Source organism: Bufo bufo, chromosome 6 (assembly GCF_905171765.1).
Source record: "Bufo bufo chromosome 6, aBufBuf1.1, whole genome shotgun sequence".
Lineage (NCBI taxonomy): Eukaryota > Metazoa > Chordata > Amphibia > Anura > Bufonidae > Bufo > Bufo bufo.
Genome location: NC_053394.1, coordinates 302087855 through 302103188, shown reverse-complemented (window position 1 = coordinate 302103188; position 15334 = coordinate 302087855). Strand labels below are relative to the sequence as shown.

At 45.2% G+C, this 15334-nt stretch overlaps 1 protein-coding gene across 1 annotated transcript in view; it reads left to right on the top strand.

Moving 5' to 3' along the window:
• The first annotated feature begins 3496 nt into the window (after positions 1-3496).
• GRB7 (growth factor receptor bound protein 7) overlaps positions 3497-15334 on the top strand; it is a 124859-nt gene continuing 113021 nt past the window's right edge. Inside the window, exon 1 of the mRNA XM_040435835.1 lies at positions 3497-3911. Within this exon, the coding sequence (XP_040291769.1) occupies positions 3741-3911 (171 nt within the window). The 5' untranslated portion in view covers positions 3497-3740. The remainder of the gene's footprint in view (positions 3912-15334) is intronic.

The following is a 15334-nucleotide window of genomic DNA, read 5'->3' as shown; positions in this document are numbered from 1 at the left end:
ACTTAAAGAAAGTATCAGATACCTGTATCGCCTTGTGCCGCCTGGAGTAATGGCTGACACCAATGTGTGTAAGTGTGCAATACTCCATTAATTCTATACCACAATTCACCGGCAGCTGTGCAAACAATGCGTATCACTTTTCCTGGCGGTAGGACACAATTACATTTAGTTTTGCTCTTTTGTTGAATGCAAGGTCTATTGTTACACAGGTAGGAAATAAGAGAGGCCCTAGACTGGAGGCCCTGCCAGAAATCCCCGGCCTGAATGTACACCATTGTAAGGATGAAATATTACATTGCTGACAACTGCCCAGACCGGGTCAGTTTATTACGTTCTTTTATTAAAATTGAATAGAAACACAAGATCGCAGGAAATTGGAAGAAAGCATGAACTCCAGTAAGGCTTCCAACTGGGAGGGACAAGGGTGACCCAAATAAAGAGGCCTAGGAGATCATCCTTATATGCCAGAACCCTCACTGCATACATAGCCTGTTCTCATAGACTTTATATTAACCTCCTCATACAGAAACCAGACCTTCCCTCCATGTGAATTAGGCCTCATGCACACGACAGTATTTTTTCACGGTCCGCAAAACGGGGTTCCGTTGGTCCATGATCCGTGACCGTTTTTTCGTCCGTGGGTCTTCCTTGATTTTTGGAGGATCCACGGACATGCGGCGCATTGCCTATAGCACAGACCTGTCACTTACCAGTAGGAGGAGCGCCCGGCCGGTCACAGACATCGCAGCTCGCAGGTAAGTATAATGCTTCTAAAAATTGCTAAGTTACCATGGCAACCAGGACTGCAGTAGCGTCCTGGTTGCCATGGTTACCGATCAGAGCCCCAGCGATTAAACTGGGACTCCGATCGGAACTCTCCACTGCCACCAATGATGGGGGAACGTGATTTTAACTAGGGGGGGGGGGGAGAGGTGAGGCCGCACTGGCCACCAATGATGGGGGATTCGGAACGTGATTTTAACTAGGGGGGGGGAGATGTGAGGCCGCACTGGCCACCAATGATGGGGGATTCGGAACGTGATTTTAACTAGGGGGGGGGAGATGTGAGGCCGCACTGGCCACTAATGATGGGGGAATGTGATTTTAACTGGGGGGGGGGAGATGTGAGGCCGCACTGGCCACCAATGATGGGGGAACGTGATTTTAACTGGGGGGGGAGATGTGAGGCCGCACTGGCCACCAATGATGGGGGATTCGGAACGTGATTTTAACTAGGGGGGGGGGGAGATGTGAGGCCGCACTAGCCACCAATGAATATAATATTGGGGAGGGAGCGGGTATGCCCTCTCCTGCTTGGCAGCACCTGATCTCTTACAGGGGGCTATGATACGCACAATTAACCCTTTAGGTGCGGCACCTGAGGGGTTAATTGTACGGATCACAGCCCCCTGTAAAAGATCGGGTGCTGCCAGGCAGCAGGGGGCAGTCATGTACAAAGTTCTTAGTATATTCTAACTTGAAGCGTCCCCATCACTATGGGAACGCCTCTGTGTTAGAATATACTGTTGGATATGAGTTTTCATGAAGTGAAAACTCATATCTGAAAAAGCTTTTATGCAGACGGATCTGTGATCCGTCTGTGTGAAAGTTGCCAACGGCCACGGATCACGGACGCGGATGCCAATCTTGTGCGCATCCGTGTTTTTTCACGGACCCATTGACTTGAATGGGTCCGTGAACCGTTGTCCGTCAAAAAAATAGGACAGGTCCTATTTTTTTGATGGCCAGGAAACACGGATCACGGCCGCGGATGAACAACGATGCATTTTCCGAGTTTTCAATGGGTCCGCAGAAAATCACGGAAAACGGAACAACGGCCACGGATGCACACAACGGTCATGTGCATGAGGCCTTACTCTGCATTAGCTTCAGACAGCTCAGTACTGCAGACTGAAGTTTATGATATGGACCCCTTCTGACCTTAAAGTGGTTTTCCGAATTGATCATCAATATCTGATCGGTGGGGGTCTGACTCCCGACCCACCCACTGATCGGCTGTTTCAAAAGGCTTCCTAGGTCTTTGATGCCACATTCATTGGTCACATGGCATGTATGCAGCTCAGTCCCATTCAACTTTCAGCTCAGTCCCATTCAGGACCTGGGCTGCAATACACAGTACAGCCACTAAACAATGTATGGCGCTGTGCTTGATATGCTGCGAGGAGGCCGCAGCGATCAGTGGAGCACCGTGGCCTCTTCAAACAGCTGATCAGTGGGGGGTACAAGGAGTCAGGCCACCACCGATCTGATATTCATGACCTTTTCTGAGTACAGGCCATAAATATTGAACTCCTGAAAAACTCCTTTAAAGGGCATCTGTCAGCAGATTTCTACCTATGACACTGGCTGACCTGTTGCATGTGCACTTGGCAGCTGAAGGCATCTGTGCTGGTCCCATGTTCATATGTGCCCGCATTTCTGAGAAAAATTATGTTTTAAAAAATGCTAATTAGCTGCTAGGAACAATGAGGGCATGGCTGTTACACCTAGAGGCTCTGCTCTCTTTGAAACGGCCGCTGGCTCTCCACTTTGATTGACCAACACAGATGTCTTCAGCTGCCAAGTGCAAATGCAGCAGGTACGCCAGTTTCATAGGTACAAATCTGCTGACAGATGCCCTTTAAAGAAAACTTCCAAAATTAGGCCACAAGGACCATGGAGAAACTTTGAAAAAGTTCAAGGGCACGGTACTGTTGCACAGAGTTGTACTAATAGGGCACAGAGATACCAGTTGAAACCAGACCCCATTGCCTGAGGGAACCCAAAGTCCCTCTGCCACATAAGAAGATACTAGTTTTAGGTAGAGGGCCTGATTAAAGATTTTGTTTTGATGCCCATGGGTTTCCTGTTAAACCTCCGATACTGCAATGAAGCATATCTAGATTTTCCTTATCCTTGGATCTAATACCCTGACCAAGGCAAATTGTCAGGTGCCATCACTGGCACCCAACACTCCAGACTACATGTCCCACAATCATCCCTAGCTACACCCCTGCATGTGCATGCCATTCATTCTAACTTACTGTCTATTGTAGATTACCAGAACATCTTCCAGAGCCATGGCTCCAATGGGTTGGTATTGGTACTGAAGGCCCTGCTAAGCTGCCTGGCACCATAGGCATTCTGCAGGTAACCTACGCTCCCTTTCATAAAACTGCAGTAGATAAGACATGGATCTATAAAGTCTGAAGATAAGGACACGAGCACTTTGTACTGTACTGTACTGAACAATCGCAGCTCAGATGGCTCACAACTTTGCAGGGGTTAATGTTAAGATCAGTGCTACAGGGCAAGCAGTGTGCCCAAGAGCTTGCATTCTAATCCTATATCTGCTTTAGTTGTTAAGGCCAAATATTGTGAAGGGCGACTTAGTCTCCACGTGGAGAGCAGAATATTTTGGACTGTCTGGACTCTGTCTGCTATCACTATGTGTGTGATTTGTGTCAACAACTGAGCCTCCTCGTCACTGCAGAGTCCCAGGCGTATACAGGCTGGAGAGACGGAGATAGGACGCTGTCAGATTTCTGGGTACAGCACCTGGACAAGCTCAAAGTCTTGGTGATGCTTGGATACAGTGTCTGGAACCTCTAGGACTACTGACACAGCAACTTATTGCTTCCTGTCGTCACGAGTTGACAAAGACATGGAAAGCGAACGTACACAAGCCTAATCTTCTTTTAATTTATTTGGCTGCCAGTCAGAGTGGTGCAGAGTGCCCCATGGTTTTGGGCGAGGAGAGGAGAACTTCTCACCCAGTTGGGTGGCAGAGGAACAGAAGGCTTTGTTGGAGGAATGTCCTGGAACAATTATTGTGTTGTTTTCAGAAGAGGAATGGAAAAAAAAGAGTTTCGAATGAGAAGAGAGTGTGTGAGTTACTCATTGAGAATAAGGTAAGAAATGACATGGGCATGCGGCTTACATGACACGTGGGGAAGGGGCGCTCTGCCTGCCACAACTTCCCAAAACTTTCCACTCCTGCAGTGCATTTCACAAAGCAGCCACATTGTAGCTGAGCAAACAAGGCAGCTCTGAGTTTGCAGAGCTTTGTAGCATACAACTGTAGCAGAGCTGAGTTTGTCAAATATACCATTTCCCATTCAGCACAACTCATAATTATATTATAATCTGTTATCGGTTGTTTTACATAGGACTGCATTATTCTAAAGTGTTTCTGTCGCAGGACAGTTCTCTTTAAAGGGAGTCTGTCACCTACCTGATCGGTTTTAAACAGATCACATTGTTCAGTGGGGCACAAAGACATGACACAGATATTACCTGTGTTCAGTTTTTCAGATGCTTCAAATCGCCCAAAAAGTTGTTTTTATCATATGCTAATGAGCCGTCGCAAGTGCCATGGGGCAGAGAATTTTCTGAAAGTGCCCAAGGTACCCCGCCTCACTCTTGCTTAACTGCGCCCCTCAGTAAGCTTAGGCCAGCCCTGTGGCTCTGTGACATCATATTTCCTTTTAGGCCACTGTGGGCAGAGGCACAGAGATATGCAGTGCGCATGCGCCAGTTACTGCAGTGAAAACCGGTCAGGTAGGTGACATACTCCCTGTAAACTAAGAAATCTGTTAGATGCTACTGCACCCACTCAACAGCCCTCCAGACTCCCATTAATGGGCCTTTTCAAAGGCATGCGTTCTACCCTCTCGACTGATTGGCCATGAGGTATCACATGGCAGACTTACAATTCTTAAGGGGGGGATGTTAATAAATGTTTAAATAGATCTGACTTATTATTTTTAAAGAGGTATTCCAGCTGCACATGCTGTAAAAAAAAATAACAGGACTTATACTCATCTCGCCAACCACCCCCCGCTGCTACCATTTTAGATGGTGCCGGGGTCCACACTTCACTACACTTCCTTCTCCTGTCTCGACACGGCAGGAAGTGGCTGGGATTGCTGCTCATCCAATCTCTGGCTGTGGTGGGTCATCTCTGCAGCCAGTGATTGGTTGACTTACATTGACAGCCATTTCCTGCCATGTTGAGCCAGAAACAGGAAATGGAGGACAGCGTGGACCTCGGCACCATCCAAATGGCAGCGGCAGGGAATGGACGAGGTCAGTAAGTTTTGTTAACTTTTTTTTACAGTATGTGCAGGCCAGGAGAAAACTTTTTTTTTGCGTTTGGATGCCCCTTGCAGTGTACAAATGGTGGAGTCCTAAAGAGTTGACTGAAAATTTGAAATATTTGTGTTCCCCATGAAATAACATTACTGGAGCATCTTAACATTCTGTATTGTGCTATTTCTCTCCCATTCCTTCTAGAAATGTAGGACTACATTTACAACTGGATGTTGCCATTCCCATTGTTCCTACACAATCTGTACAATGAGTGCTGATAGTGTCAGACTGTATAGAGCCACTGTGGTCAATTTATTCATATATTTCAAGGAGGAATAACAGGGGGGCGTGGCTAGCCTGGGATGGGAGCGGCCTCTTGTCTGCTGTGCTCCTGTGCACTCTCGGATGTTTATCCTGAAATTTCTGAATCCCCTCGCTGGAAAAGTACTTACCCTGCTCCTGACCTCTTAAGGATCTGGTACCGGGCAGGAACAATACCTCCTCGCCACGACTAAGAAAAATCAGACGAAAGGTGCTGATAAGGACATCCAAGATGGCGCCGGAGCGGCAACTCCTGGGCGCCTGGGCAACAGTAGGCCGCAGCAAAGTTAGAAAAATATGCCTGCTCGACTTCAACACTAGCTGCAAAAGGAGCTCACAAGAAGCAGCTGCCTCCACAAGATGAGTCCGGCCTGAACAGAGGCCATATGAAGCCCCAATAGATACAGCGTCTTGCAGACACGTGGTGCAGAAGTGGATTCGGGGGCCCAGGAATCAAACTCAGAGAAGCCAACCCTTAAAGATGTAATGCTGTCACCAAATGTGGCAAATCACTGAACACTCTTACAGTACAGGTGGGAGCAATAAAAGAGTACATTACCATTGTTAGACACGACTTAAAGAAACTCGCTGAATGCACAACAGCCCTGGAAGATCGCATGGGGGATGTGGAGGACGCCATACAACCACTCAAAAGAGATGTAGTGGAACATGCACGAAGGTTGGACTCTATGGCAGCCAAGCAAGATGACTTAGAAAACCGGCTACGCCAGAACAATGTGCGGATGGTAGGGGTGCCCGAGAAGGTAGAGGGGCGAACCCCACGGAATTCTTTGAAGCATGGCTGAAGGAAAAGTTTGGAGTGAAGACTTTGACCCCACTATTTGCTGTTGAAAGAGCCCACAGAGTCCCAACTCGCTCATTACCACCGGGCGCCCCACTACGGCCTGTGCTAATGAAGATATTACACTATAGAGATCTAGACATTATTCTTAGAAAAGCCAGAGACTTGCCTGAATTCTCCATCAATGGTCACAAGGTATCGCTCTTTCCCGATTATTCCCTAGAGGTACAGAAAAGAAGAGCGATATTTCTGGGCGTAAAGCGCCGCTTGAGGGCGCTCAACATCCCATATTCCATGCTGTACCCAGCAAAACTTAGGGTGGTTACCCTAGGTTCCACCAACTTTTTTGAAGAATCGAATGAGGCAATGAGATGGCTGGATCGGCATGAACGCCAGTTGAGAGAAGACAGGAACTGGGAGGATTAAATAAACACTCACATCCAAGCACAAGTACCATGATAACACACAATGAGACTGAGTGTATGTGGGCATGATTGCACAGGAGGGTCGTTGTGTAGGATTAACATGGCATGCTTACAGGGTTATGTAAAGGGAGAGTATGGATATAACAGACTGCAGCGGGGAGTATATAGGAATGGATGGCCTTGTTCAAAGGCTTGCCAAGAGACATGCAGGGAGCCGAGGCGTAGACGGCTTCATTAATCGTGGTTATATATAAGCATTGTTCTGTTTTTAATACTGTTTTGTTGACATCTGTATAAGGAGCGCCACCCTCTTACTGGTGGGCGCTATTTGGTCCCACAGACGTACAACTAGGTGCCTTAGTGGGGGCCTGCTGGGAAGATCAGCACTTTAAATTGCCTTTCTAGATGCACGGTTTAGGGACATTATTGGTTTACAACCTGGGGGACTTCAACTATGAGATATGAGGTTTTGAGAAGTAGAATAATAGTTTGTGCTATAACCCGAGAGCATGACGTATACCTGCCACTGACTCTGTGGAGTTACACAAGGGGTTTATTTATGTTACTATGGGATGAATATGGCTAGTTCACTGAGGCTTTTGAGCTTGAATCTCAGGGGGTTAAAGGGGTATTCCCACTTCGCCTTTTTATACTTACCTGCTGCCAGCTCGCCGTTCACTTCCTGGATTCTGGCTGGGGGCGGGCTTCATCTTGACTGAAGTCTTCTCCCGGCCGGGCCGCGTGCTGGACTGAACGCGCACGCCGCCGCGCATGCGCCATGATTACTTATTTCTGGCCAGTATAGTACAGAAAAGGCGTGCGCGTTTGCAGCTCTGTACTATTCTGGCCGGGAAGAAGTCACCATCGCGCATGCGCGGCATCGTGCGCGTTCAGGACAGCGAGCGGCCCGGCCGGGAGAAAAGGAGGAGTCTTCTGCGCAAGCGCAGCCACCGGGATTCTGGAGAAGAGCGGTGGCCGTAACCAGGGGAGACCGAATCACAACAATGAGGTAAGTGGGGGTGAATTTTATCCTAAACGCTGGGAATTTGTTAATCAAGTATATTTACAAAAATGATCACTGTCAAATCATTAACAGATTTAACAGTGATCTTTATGATGGGAATACCCCTTTAAAGGAAGCCAATAAAAGGAGGGCTATTATGGATAGTATGAAACAATACCAACCTCTGATGTGTTGCCTTCAAGAAACACACTTAATGGAGGACCAGACCCACTTACTCGCTCCCAAGTGAGCAGGGCACTGCTATCATGCCACCTACTCTGCCTATGCAAGAGGAGTAAGTGTCCTTATCCATAGGAACATAGCATTTGAATGTACAGGTGAAACTTGAAAAATTAGAATATCGTGCAAAGTTCATTTATTTCAGTGATGCAACTTAAAAGGTGAAACTAACATACGAGATAGACTCATTACATACAAAGCGAGATATTCCAAGCCTTTATTTGCTATAATTTGGATGATTATGGCTTACAGTTTATGAAAACACCAAAGTCACAATTTTGAGGTCTCCCTTGCTCAGGGGGTATGGATTAATTAGCTGACTAGAGTGTGACACTTTGAGCCTAGAATATGGAACCTTTTCACAAAATTCTAATTTTAAAGTTGCATTAATGCAATTCCTTTTAAGTTGCATTACTGAAATAAATGAACGTTTGTACAATATTCAAATTTTTCGAGTTTCACCTGTATATCTAAAAAGATAGATGAGGAGGGGCGATATATATGTCTGCAAGGCAAAATATTTACGATCCCCTGTATTAACGTAGGCATCTATATCCCGCCGCCATATTCACCACTGGTGATTAGGAAGGTTTTTTCTTTTCTGGCTGAGTCACCAGTCATCCCGGTAATATTACGTGGGGCTTTAGATAAATTCTGCCCTAATATCCAACCAACACCTGGGGAAATTACCCCATTTGGGAGATTATTGCAGGAGGCCCTCCTGCTGGATAATTGGAGGTTTAAGTACCCGCAGATAAAACAATACTCCTGCTATTCTAGTACTTATGGGACACTATGCAGGATAGACTTAATACTAGGCAACACTGCGATTTGACAACTAATTCAGGACATACAATATCTTCCCTGTAGAATATCAGACCATTCCCCTGTGCTTGTCACGGCCAACTTCCTTCCTCCTATATTGCGCGGATGCATGGTGTGGAAATTAGGCTACTTTCACATTAGTGTTTTTTGTGGATCCGTCATGGATATGCAAAAACACTTCCGTTACAATAATACAACCACATGCATCCGTCATGAACGGATCCGGTTGTAATATGTCTTCTATAGCCATGACGGATCCGTCATGAACACCATTGAAAGTCAATGGGGGACGGACCTGTTTTATATTATGTCAGAGAAAACAGATCCGTCCCCATTGACTTACATTGTGTGTCAGGACGGATCCGTCTTGCTCCGCACCACATCGGGAGCGTTTTCTGTCTGTGATGGGGACGCAACCAAACTGTCACGAATAATGGGGAGGGGAGGGACACCAGAAAGACAACAAAAGGGAGAAGACAAATAACTAGGCCTCAAGGCTAGGGAGAAGGAAAAGGTCACCTCCTAGAAAACCCCTAGATCTGGCCCTGACTCCTGTCAGTATGTATAGACCCTGAAGGTGGGAAAATACATATGTCAGAACCTAAACCCTAGGACCCCTGAGATGCCCTAGAGGTAGTGAAAGGGAATGAGACTACTGGGTTCTTCCCAGGTGAATGAACCAGCGTCTCCCTGAGACCTAGTAACAACAAGCACAAGGGAACAACCAAATACAAAGAGCAGTACAACTTATCTTATAGAAAATGGATGAGCAGGAACACAGGTAAGGTCCACACACCAGCTCTTCCAAATCAAAGCAGAGAATATCAACCACATGGTATGAAGTGTGAAACCAAACTAAATAGGGAAGCAGTAATGACCGCCAGCTGCACCTGACAAGGTGTGGTCATTACCAAACAACATTACTGAGAATCAAGAGACTGTCAGTTAACCTTACGTGCAGTCAGTCTCTCTGATCTTCTAACTTCACAGAAGGTACCGTGACACAAACGGAACGGAAGGCATTTTGGTGCACTCCATTTCGTTCATTTAAGTTTGACAATGAATGGGGACAAAACTGAAGCGGATCTCAATAGCGGAATTGAAAATGCAGATGTGAAAGTAGCCTTAATGTGCTGGCGGATGTGGCAGATATAGGAGACAAACTGAAGGAGTTCTTTACGCATAATCTCCCCTCAGCACCCCAGCTTGTAGTTTTCAGGTTTTCAGGCTTTTCAGCACCTTCAGGCTTTCCTACGGGGGGTACTAATTGCAGAGGAAAATAAAAAAGGAAATGAGACTAGGGCAAAAGTAAAAGGCCTCCTACTAGATGTAGAGAGGGCTGAAGCCAGGTATATTGTAAACCCATCTATTGAACAAGAGGAAAAATGGCGAGGAGCACAAGAGAGGCTGAATGAACACTTGCTACTGAACGCAAGAAATAAACGTTTCTTTCAGAAAGAGAAAGGGCCGGTAGATTACTGGCTATGGTTTCTAAGGCTCAGCAACAATCAGCCTATATAGCTGCTGTCTGCAACCCTGAAGGAGAACTGTGTACTCATACGCATACTTGAGATTATGAACTTGTTTTATTCCTTTAGTCTAAAACTTCTGCATCTGAAGTGGAGACCCAGGCGTTTCTTGACCCGCTGAGACTTCATACCCTTACTACGGAACAGAGAAATATACTAGATGCCCCTATTATTCTAAAAGAAATGGAGGAGGCGGTGGTAGTATGTCTAATAATGCCCCGGGGGGAGACGGAGATATATAAAACCTATTTCTCAATCCTTTTACCCCATTTACTAGAGGTTTATAATGAGGCCAAAAAGCAGGGTATATTACCAACCTCCATGAATGAAGCCATAGTGGTGGTGCTCGCTAAACCGGGTAAAGATGTCCTAGCAGCGGAGTTCTATAGACCCATATCCCTACTCCAGGTAGATGTTAAAATATTAGCGAAAGTACTGGCAAATCACTTTAACTCAGTAGTAACGTCACTTATTCACACTGATCAGGCTGGCTTTATGCCGAACATGTCCACAGCAGTAAATATCTGGTGATTATATTTAAATATTTAGGCTAACCAGGTCCACTCCTTGAATACGGCGGTTGCATCCCTTGATGCGGCAAAAGCATTTGACAGCGTGGAATGGCGATACTTGTGGACAGTGATGGGAAAGATGGGTTTTGGACCTGAGTTTATTAAATGGATACAACTACTCTATGCCTGTCCCACGGCCCGAATACGGGTGAATGGAAGACTCTCAAACTCCTTTCCCTTGCACAGGGAGACTAGACAGGGATGTCCTCTATCGCCGCTACTATTTGCGGTGCCGGTGGAACCTCTGGCGGTGGTGCTTAGAACAGCAGCAGTAAGAGGCTTCCAATATGGGTCCTTATCCGAAAAGGTTGCTTTATACATAGGTGATGTACTACTGTTTTTGGATTAATGGGCTTCTTCTCTTCCAGAGGCCATGTCGATACTAAACCACTTTGGTAAGCTGTCTGGCTTGGTCATTAACTGGACAAAGTCGGTATTGATGCTATTGTCTAATAGTACAAACAGTGACATTAACCCCGCTGCAGGGCTACAGGTAGTCACATCTATTAAATACCGGGAAATTCAGGTGTCGGCCAGAACCCAGGGGAGTTGAATCTTGTCCCTTTGCTGGATAAATTTAAACGCAAGGTACAGACCTGGACCAGATTGCCCCTCACTATAGTCGGCCGCACAAATCTATTGATTTTCATGCCCCAGCTTCTGTATGTATTGCATAATGCCCTGATTTGGATACCACTCCTATTTTTCTATAACATACATGCGATCTTCAGGGGTCTTATTTGGAAGGGGGAATCCTGTGTATAAAACTCACAATGCCGCATAGGCTGAAAACGCAGGGGGGACTCACGTTACCCGATCCATGGATATATTATTTGGCAGCCCAACTACAACACCTTTGGGGATGGCGAGATGGGGATAAGGTCAACACGACTGGACGGATTGTACGGCATCTCCTCAATGGCAGATGCCTAATGTCAGCCCTGGAGGATGGAACTTTCTATACACGGGGTAGTTTGCGCACCATACATCTAGTATGGTGGAAGGCTAAAGAACTGGCTGGAATTACAGGGTATACAGGACATACCTCAATATGGCCTAATCATATGTATCGGGAACTAGATAAAGTGTCAAATGTGCAGGCATGGGAGGTATACGGGCTCAGACGTATCACCCAACTATTTGCTAATGGTACTCTCAAGGCATTTACTCAGCTACAACAGGAATTTTGCCCACCTAAGACATTATTTTATTTATACCTGCAAGTAAGACATGCCATACATTTCCAACAGAAACTGGCTGCTTTAACACCTGTGGCGAAACACACCATCATAGACCTCACTGCCACACATGGAGACACTAGTGGTGTAATCTCACTCCATTATAGTAGTCTTATGGAAATGCAATATAAGAAACATCCCATGCAGCTACATATATGAGAAATGGAAGCTAGACATTGCAGACTTGACCGAGCAGATGTGGGAGAAAGTGTTTTTTTTTTTTGTTTTTTTTTGGCGATTGTCTTAGGTAGTGGCTCATTTTTTGTGGGATGAGGTGACAGTTAGATTGGTACTATTTTGGGGGACATACACCTTTTTGATCGCTTGGTGTTGCACTTTTAATGATGTAAGGTGACAAAAAAATGTTTTTTTTAGCACAGTTTTATTTTTTTATTTTTTTTACGGTGTTCACCTGAGGGGTTAGGTCATGTGATATTTTTTATAGTGCCTGTCGATACGGACGCGGTGATACCTAATATGTCTACTTTTTTTTTTTTTTTCCTATTTCTTTACATTTTTTTTAACTTTATTTTACTTTTACTTTTTTTTTTTTTTACTTTGTTTTCTCTCAATTTTTTGTCCCACTATGGGATTTTAACATTTCAGGGTCTGATCCCTGTTTCAATACAGCACAATACATTTGTATTGTGCTGTATTGAACTGTCAGTGTCATACACTGTAAGACGCTAACAGTTGCCTAGGAGGCGCAGCCTGGGGGCTGGATCTCCTGGGTTTCCGTAGCTGGCAGTCCTGATGCCTGTTCAAGGCATCTGGGCTGCCATAGCAACCATCGGGTCCCTGTCACCGCAGCACAGGGACCCGATGGGGATGTACAAGCTATTGCAAACCCCCTGTATGCCGTGGTCAGCGTGACAGCGACATACAGGGAGTTAATCCGCCGGCATCTGTGTTTTCACTGGAGTATGGATTCCCCTTGGGTAACAATGAGCACTGTATAGGCTGTAGCATCAATCCTCCTCTAAAGCCTGGCATACGTGGGCTATGTCAGGCATTAGCAGAGCGGAGACAAGCAGGAGAACGATGTCTTATGTGAGTTCCTGCCCTAAGCTCGCTCCACTCAGCTAATAGCCTGCACCAGTGTTGTATTCAGGCTATTAGGAGAGCGGCCTGTACAGTGCTGAGTGCGGCCACAGGGTAATCTGTACTCCAATCTACAGGGAGTATGAACTCTAAAGCACAATAGGCATCTGGACTTGTTAATTTTTTCACAATGATAATTTAAAAAAAATATTTAATGTGTGTTACAAAAATGATTTTAACATATTTAGAATAGGATTTTTTTTATTTATTTATCTTTATTTTTATTTTAGAAAATCATAAAATTAGTACATAGACCAATATCAATCACATCAGTGTATATAATATAGCAGTATATAATATATCAATCACACCAGTATATATAATATAGCAGTGATAAACATCCTTATAACCCTCCCCCCCCCCCCCCCCCCATTGGCTGTCTTTCCCCTCAGATCAATCAAGTACAACATACAATAAATACATTAGTTATTTCTACGTTGCTCTGCGTGCAACTCTCCGATTCCTTTCAATATCCTCATATATATTTTAATTTGTTGAAGGTATAGACCCCACTCCCTTGACGAGGGCTGGGAGACAGAACCCCAGTACTTGACCAATATAGCTTTCGCTACCATCAATTCTCTCATCCAGATCCGTCTAACCTGGGAAGGGGGGCTTCCGTTTCTGAACCATAATCTCCAAAGATCACTATCAAGATCCCCGGGTTATAGTTCATTGAGGATTCCTTTTGTAGGGCAGAAAAAACCTCATCCCAATATTTTCTTATTTTGCTGCAACTCCAAAGCAAATGGACAAAGTTCGCATTAACATATCCACATTTAGGGCAACAACAGTCCCGGTCCCTATTTTGGGGGAACTTTCCTTGGGTTTTGGGCATATAGTACAGTCTATGGAGGATCTTAAATTAAATTAATCTATGAGCACTGGAAACTGTCGCCTTCCTCACGTTCCTATAGATAGTGGGCCACTGTAAAGGAGGGCAATTCAGCTCTTGCTCCCATTTACTTGGGCTTTTAAAAGGTGTTACAGTTGCCAGTGCCATTCGGAGTTTAGCATATAATCTAGATATTTTCACCTTCTCATCCTTCTGAGCGTCACAGTAATCAAAGAATATATTCTCTCGTGGAAAAATACGACCCCTGTTCCTAGAGGCTTCAAATATATGTTTCAATTGTGCATACATAAATAAATCTAATGGTGAACTATCAGTAAAACCAAATTCCGAAAGTGATTTAAAACGACCTAAATGAAAAAGGTGAGACACCCTATTGATGCCATTTCGTGACCAATACCCAAAGTCTGTAATTTTGAAGAATTCCTCCAGCCCGCCGTTCCCCCACAGAGGGGTGAAAACAAACGGACCGGGGACTTTAAGGATCTCCTTCAGCCTGTTCCACACCCTCTGTATTGAGCAAGGGATCAGCAAGGACTTCCTCATTCCCATAGACCCAGTTTCCAAACATGCAAAAATATTCTCTATTGGCTTGTCGATGACTTTATTCAAATACCGTGAAAGTAAACTCTCTTTCCAATTACAACACCGCTGAATCTGTGCACAAAAATAATAACCTTGAAAAAAGGGTAGTGACAGCCCACCGTCTGCCTCCGACAACCATAGATATCTTTGCTTTATACGCACCCTCTTCCTGCCCCAAATTAAGTAATTGATCAAGGTCTCCAATCTATGAAAGAAGATATCATCAATCCAAATAGGGGAAGCACACATCGGGAACAAAACTATAGGCAAAATAATCATCCTGATCAGTGCAATTCGATCTGTCTGTGCCAGTATCAATTTCCGCCAAGCGCCAACTTTGGTCCTAACTTTATTCAAAACTGGGGCCAGATTAAGCTTATAAAACCTACTTATAGGAACCCCGATCTTAATCCCCAAGTAATCCAAGGTATCGTTATGAGCCAGGACACGGACTCGGCTCCCTACATCTACAGCTTTCCATTTCAGCGGGAGGAGCGATGACTTTGTCCAGTTGATCATATAGCCTGATAATTTACCATAATATTCTATTACCTCTATAACATAGGGGAGGATTTTCCAACCCTGGTCCAGAAACAGAATCACATCGTCTGCATATAGGCTTATTTTATCGCTCACTCCCGCCACCCCGAAGCCATCTATACAGTTCTCTAAACGGATCCGACAAGCCAACGGTTCAATAAAAAGAGCGAAGAGGAGGGGAGACAGGGGACAACCCTGTCTCATCCCTC